This window comes from Enhydra lutris, unplaced genomic scaffold (assembly GCF_002288905.1).
Source record: "Enhydra lutris kenyoni isolate GAN:26980312 unplaced genomic scaffold, ASM228890v2 scaffoldscaffold75, whole genome shotgun sequence".
NCBI classification, from domain to species: domain Eukaryota; kingdom Metazoa; phylum Chordata; class Mammalia; order Carnivora; family Mustelidae; genus Enhydra; species Enhydra lutris.
In genome coordinates, this window is record NW_019154159.1 from 4,250,222 (window position 1) to 4,257,177 (window position 6,956).

A 6,956-nucleotide genomic window follows, 5' to 3' on the forward strand; every position below is an offset into this window, starting at 1 on the left:
AAACTGTATCTTCTTTATCCATTCACCTGTCGATGGACATCTCAGCTCTTCCTGTGGTTCGGCTGCTGCGGACGTGGCTGCTATGAACATTGGGGTGCAGGTGCCCCTTCGGATCACTACGTTTGTATCTTTGGGGTAAATACCCAGTAGTGTGATTGCTGGGTCGTAGGGCAGCTCTATTTTCAACTTTCCGAGGGATCTCTGTACTGTTTTCCAGAGTGACCGCCCCAGCTTGCGTTCCCACCAACAGTGCAGGAGGCTCCCCTCTCTCCGCATCCTCGCCAGCGTCTGTCGTTTCCTGACTTGTTAGTTTTAGCCATTCTGACTGGCGTGAGGTGGGATCTCATTGTGGTTTTGATGTGTATTTCCCTGATGCCGGGTGATGTGGAGCACTTTTCCATGTGTCTGTTGGCCATCTGGGTGTCTTCTTTGCAGAAGTGTCTGTTCATGTCCTCTGCCCACTTCTTTTTTTTTTTTTTTAAAGATTTTATTTATTTATTTGACAGACAGAGATCACAAGTAGGCAGAGAGTAAACTCTGCCCATTTCTTTCCTTCTGTCCATTTTTAACTGGATTATTTGTTTTTTTGGGTGTCGGGTTCTGTAAGTTCTTTATGTATTTTGGACACTGACCCTTATTGGCCACATCATTCGCGAGTATCTTCTCCCACTCCAAAGGCTGCCTTTTTAGTTTTGTTGACTGTTTCCTTCACTGTGCAGAAGCTTTTTGTTTTGATGAAGTCCCTAGTCTCTAGCTACGTGTCCAGTAGGTTGCTGGAGCCAAGGTCAAAGAAGTTACTGCCTGTGTTCTCCTCTGGGATTTTTATGGTCTCAGGTCTCACATTTAGGTCTATCGTCCATTTTGAGTTTGCTTTTCTGTATGGTGTAAGAAACTGGTCCAGTTTCATTCTTTTGCACATAACAAAATCTCCAGTTTTCCCAACACCATTTGCTGAAGAGACTGTCTTTTTTCCATTGGACATTCTTTCCTGCTTTGTCGAAAATTAGTTGATCATAGAGTTGAGGGTCGATTTCTGGGCTTTCTATTCTGTTCCATTGATCTATGTTTTTGTGCTGGTGCCATTCTGTCTTGATGATGACAGCTTTGTAACAGAGCTTGACGTCTGGAATTGTGATGCTGCCAACTTTGGTCTTCTGTTTCAACATTCCTCTGGCTATCAGGGTCTTCTGTGGTTCCATACAATCTTAGGACTGTTTGTTCCAGCTCTGTGAAAAATGCTGGTGTTATTTTGATAGGGATTCTGTTAAATGTGTAGATTGCTCTGGGTAGTAGAGACATTTTAACAATATTTGTTCTTCTAATCCGTGTACTTAACATGTCTTTCTATATTTCTGTGTCATCTTAATATCTTTCATCAGTGTTTTTCTTTTGTTGTTGTTGTTGTTTTTAAAGATTTTATTTATTCATTCAACAGAGAAAGAGAGGGAGACTGAGCGTAAGCAGGGGGAGCAGCAGGCAGAGGGAGAAAGAGAAGCAGGCTTCCTGCTGAGCAGAGAGCCCAATGCGCGGCTCGATCCCAGGACCCTGGGATCATGACCTGAGCCGAAGGCAGACGCTTCACCTACTGAGCTACCAGGCGCCCCTCATGTTTTGTAGTTTTCAGAGGACAGATCTCTTTACCTCTTTGGTTAGGTTTATTCTCAGGTATCTTGTGGGTTTTGGTGTAGTTGTAAATGGGATTGTCTCCTTGATTTCTCGCTTTACTGCTTCATTATTGGTGTATCAAAGTGCAGCGGACTCCTGTACGTCGATCTCGGGTCCTGCAACATTACTGAATCCGTAGATCAGTTCTAGCAGGTTTTTGGTGGAGTCTTTGTTTTTTCTGTATAGAGTATCACGCCATCTGCAAATAATGAAAGTTTTATTGTTTTCTTAACAATGTGGATGCCTTTTATTTCTTTTTGCTGTCTGATTGTTGTAGCTGAAATATTTTTTTCATTATAAAAATATATACTCTTCTTTTTAAAGATTTCTTTAAAAATTTATTTATTTGACAGAGATCACAAGTAGGCAGAGAGGCAGGCAGGGCGGGGTGGGAAGGGAAGCAGGCTCCCTGCTGAGCAGAGAGCCCAATGCGGGGCTCGATCCCAGGACCCGGGGATCATGACCTGAGCTGAAGGCAGAGGCTTTAACGCACTGAGCCACCCAGGCGCCCTGAAAAATATATACTCGTCTAAACTTGAAACAACCCAGGGTTGGGAGAACGAGTCGGGTGGACAGCAAGAGCCCTGTGCCCGTGGGCTTCCACCACTAGGGCGGTGGGGTAGGGCGGGGGGAGGGATGTTGCTCACCGTCCTGCAAGGCCCAGGGCAACCCCACAGCACAGAACAGTGGCCTCACATGTCAATAGTTCCAAGCTGAGAACCCCTGACCTGAAACGCTCTAGGCTTGACTCTGTCTTGAGAAGTGGAAACTCGGCCCTCGTGGTCGTCTGTTGATGGAAGGGGCTGGTGCTTGACTCTCAGGAGGGGATGAGTGTCGCTGGAGAAGCCCGAGGTCCTGAAGCAGGGCCGGTGGCAAGGGCTCTGGTGGGTGCGAGCGGCTGGCCGGGAAGGGTGAGCGGGTCCTACTGCAGAGTACAGAATCCGGGTGGAAAGAGGCCAACACTGGTTTGCTCTCAGGTGGATTACGAAGCAACAGAGCCCTCGTTCAAGGCCACCATGGAGGACACGACCCTGGAGCAGGCTGTCGGGCTCCTGCAGAGGGTGAACGGCTTCTGCTGCCTGTCTGTGAAGGTCAACATGGAGGGTACACACTCTCCCCCGCGCCCAGCCCACAAGGCCACCACCTGAGGCCTGAGCCCCTGGCGCGCACCCCAGAACTAGACTGTGCCCCAAGTGTGCAGAGGGCCCAGGGCAGCTGGGGGTCCCCTTCCCACCCACTGGCTCCTGCACCGGGATGGCTCCCAAGACTCTAGGGGAGGCTCCTTCCTTCTCTCCTGCTTTCAGATTCCAGAACTTTCCCCAAGGGGGATCATTGCCCTGGGGTTATCTCTGACCAGGTTATAGGAGGTTGGTCCAGGACCTGGAGGCCAACGTGGTGACCTCAGGGGACTCCTTCTACATCCGGGTGAACCTGGCCATGGAGGCGCGGGCGGAGGGGGAGCTGCAGGTGCGATGCAGTGATGTCCTGCACGTCAGCGACACCCTGTTCCGGGGCCGCGGCTGCTGGCGCGCCCACCGCGTGGGCCCCTACAGCACGAAGGGCGTGGAGCACGGCACCATCCCCAACTACGCCCGGTGAGCTGCGGTGGCACGCCCCAACACCTCCCCCTCCCTGGGTAGGGCCGGAGGCACGGCCAAAGGGGCCTGGCCTGGCTTCCTGTGGGCGAGCCCTCCTGCCCAAGAGGAGAAGGTGGGCATGACCAGACACCCTGAGGAGGGATCCCCGGTGGGTCACCCCCAATGTCACTGTGTAGGTGGGGTTTCTTTGTGCAAAGGGATGCCCCTTGGTCCTAGACCATTCTAGAGCATCCGGGACCAGTGTGACATCTGGGGCTGGCTCGCTGGGACACGGGGGCCCGTCTGGGCACAGCAGGACGTTCAGCGGCGTCCACCCGCTACACAAGGAGCCCCTCTGTCCCCAAGATGATTCAAAACATCTCCAGACGTTGCACAGCATCCCCTGCGGGTTGGGTGACCACCATCCTGCTGTGTCCAGGACTATTTCGGTTACAGCCAGGAAAGTCCCGTGTCCTGGGGAGCCTCTCCGTCCGGGGCCAGCCGGGACAGTGGGCCGCCCTCCCAGGGAGCAGCAGCAGCCCTGCGGAGAACCGTGCTCCCGAGCCCCCGCAGCGCACAGAGCAGGGCGCCCTGCCCAGCTCCCCAAAGCCACGTCCCTCTCGGTGGCGGCAGGCTTGCTGCTGCAAGGTTCCAGAGCGTGGCCCACACCCAGGCTCCCACGGAGTCAGCGGGGTCCTAACCAGAGCAAATCCATTGGCAGCTGCAGTTTTCTAAACGCCCCAGGGGACCCTAGTGGGCTCCCTGCCCCCAGGGTGCAGACGGGGACTGGGGCCGCAGGGGTGTGTTTGGGGGTGCTGGGCAGGGCCTTCCTTGCCCTGGGTCAGGGCTGGCCTCCTCTGCGCAGGGCTCAGCAGCTGCTCATCGCTCTCATCCAGGACATGGCTCAGCAAAGCACCACCGGCCGCAAGGTGCGCTGGGAGACCCGGCAGCCTGGATTCCGGACACAGGGCTGTGCCACGGCGGGGCCTGCCTCTCTATCCTGGCCTTCTTCCTTCTGGCTCACATCATCTTGGGGGGTGGGGGAAGGTTCCTGCCTGGCGGGTCCTGGCCCTGTCTGTGGTCAGCTGGAAGAGGGGCTAGTAATGGCCTGGGGGCCCAGGGCCAGGGCCCATAGGCCGCTGACCCCATGGGTGCGACCTGGTGTGTCTGTCCCCGGTGGTCCCTCCAGGTCTTTGCTGGGGCCGCACAGCACACCCAGCCTGCAGGCTCCTCTGTGGGCACAGATCCGTCCTCTGGGCTGTCTGTGTCACACTCCTAGGCCACCCCATTTGCCTGTCCATCTGCACCCCATCCTAGTCCCTCTGAGGTCCCGACACAGACCGTTCAGCTGTCCCCGAGCAGGACGCTAGGGCAGCTTCCCTGGATTGGGGCAGGGCTAGGCCGCGGGGGCCCCTGGTGTTCCCTCCTGCTTTATGCCCGCACTGTGGACGCCGTGCTCAGGGGGTGCCCTGCTCGGGGACTCTGCCTGAGGACCCCATCCTGCCTCCCCTCTGCCTCCCTCCAGCATGGGGCCTGAGCCTCCTGGCTGTTCAGTGAGCACAGCCTGGTGGTCCAGGGACCAGCCTGGATTTGGCAGTGCGCCAGGATGCAGATGGCTGGGACACCTGCTTGTCCCTCTTCCCTCCTCAGCAGTCTTCCGGGGGACCCCAGAAGCTGGTCCGCATCGTCAGTGTGGACAGAACCAAGGCCAGCCCTCTGCGCTCATCCTTCGATGGGGCCCTGTGGGAGCCCAGCAAGCTGGAAGGTGAGCCCAGTGGTGCAGGCCAAGGGGACCCTGGATGGCCTCGGTGTGATGGGTGTGGGTGTGGGTGTGAGGTCACGACAGAGATCAGCGTGGCACGCGCCCCATCGGGTCAAACCCTGCAGTGAAGACAGCGGGAGTGGACTGAGAGTAAGGTGAATTACTTTGAGTTAATTTTCCTCTTTTTGGCAAGTGTTTTGGGTGCATATGACTGATGAAAAGAGAAGTAAACCCTAGAAGAGCAGGGAGCCAGAGCGAGGGAAGGCCTGGGCCTGCAGGGCCAGTGAGGGTGAGGGCCCCGTGGCTGGGGATCTCGCAGTGTGCTGGGAAGGCGGAGAACTGCTTCTCTCTGTCCCCGCTGTGGGCCCAGGGAGCTGAGCCCGGAGAGACCTTCACGGCCAGCCACGGGGTGTGGGATGCACATGTCCCTGGGGGGGGAGTCGAGCCTCTGTTACTGCCCCAAACACATAGAGTCCAGCCTGCGGCCTGAGGGGCTGGCAGACAGCATGGTCCGGCGCCCGGCCCACTCATGCCTCCTCTCCCCCACAGAGCCCTCCACTGCGTGCTTCTGGGCCGAGAGCTGCTTCACCCTGGTGCCCTACACCCTGGTGCACCCCCACAGGCCCAGCCAGCCCCGGCCAGTGATCTTGGTGCCCAGGGTTGTCGGGAAGATCCTCAGCGAGAAGCTGTGCCTCCTCCAAGGGTTTAAGAAATGCCCAGCAGGTACGGTGTCACCTGGGAGCCCCACCTGCCCATCGGGTGGCTGGGTGAGGCCTTGGAACAGATCTAGTCTCGAGTGGTGACGGAGCCCAGAAGGCTGAGATCCAGGCGTGTCTGTGCTGCCCTCCCGCCCCTCCGCCCCGAGGCTCTCAGGGGGAGGCGCTCCTTTCCTCTTCTGGCTTCCGGTGGTGCCGACAGTCTGGGGGTCCTTGGCTTGTACCCGCATCACTTCCGTCTCTGCCTCCATGTCACCTGGCCTCCTCCCATGTCTCTGTGTCTTCACACCGTCTTCTTATAAGGAACCCGTCATGGAATCAGGGTCCGTCTTACTCCTGATGACCTCATCTTCACTCACCACATTTGCAATGACCCTATTTCCAAATACGTCCTATTCCAAGGTTCTGGATGGTCATGTATCTTGGGGGGATGCTATTCAATCCGGGGCAGATCCTGCCGACAGATGGGGCTTGCACTCAACCGGGGTAGGACCCCCAAAGGGCTCCTCACCCGCTCAGCCCCAGAGCTCCTTCGTGGAGAGTCACAGAGAGGAACTGGCCATCTGGACTCCTAGATGCCAGGGGACAGGGTCTGAGTGTCTGCACGTGGGAGAGATGGTTCCGAGGTTGGCGAGTGGGAGAGCCGCTTTGTGGGAGTTTTTGTTCATTAGCTTGGCACTGGCCAGCCGATGGCGACGGGAGGCCTTGGGTTACCAGCGGAGGCGGAGTGGGGCTCTGTCCAGACCCCGCTGGGGTTCACAGAGGGCAAAGGGCTGAGTGAGTCCGGCTTGTCTAGCATGTGCCAGGTTCCCTGAAGGGAGCTGGAGAGGGGCAGCCACCTGGAGACGAGACAGGCTGCTGGTTGTTGGCTCCACAAGTGGCCCAGGAAGGGAGACAGGTGCTTTGGAGAAGGCGGGGCAGAGCTCGGCTCTGATGGGCAGGCAGGAGCTGGTGAGGCCGCAGACCAGGCAACAGTGCGGTGGGCTGTGGCCCCTGGGCCTGGGCTGCTGCGGGTGCGGCACGACAGGAGGAAGTGGGCGGGAGTCCCCGTCACGGCGGGCACCGGTCTGACCCAGGAGAACGCGTGCTCAGAACAGAGGATATCCAGGAAGAAAGGTAAAAGCCGGCTGTGTTTTGACTGTTTATTTTTATTTTTATTTTTTTAAAAAGATTTTATTTAGGGGCATCTGGGTGGCTCAGTGGGTTAAGCCTCTGCCTTCGGCTCAGGTCATGATC

General features: G+C 56.9%; 1 protein-coding gene across 1 annotated transcript in view; it reads left to right on the forward strand.

Moving 5' to 3' along the window:
- LOC111160278 (caspase recruitment domain family member 14) overlaps window positions 1–6,956 on the forward strand; it is a 21,789-nt gene that overhangs the window by 12,193 nt on the left and 2,640 nt on the right. Inside the window, 5 exon segments of the mRNA XM_022523214.1 lie at window positions 2,643–2,769; window positions 3,023–3,260; window positions 4,108–4,171; window positions 4,893–5,016; window positions 5,554–5,727. Of these exon segments, the coding sequence (XP_022378922.1) occupies window positions 2,643–2,769; window positions 3,023–3,260; window positions 4,108–4,171; window positions 4,893–5,016; window positions 5,554–5,727 (727 nt within the window).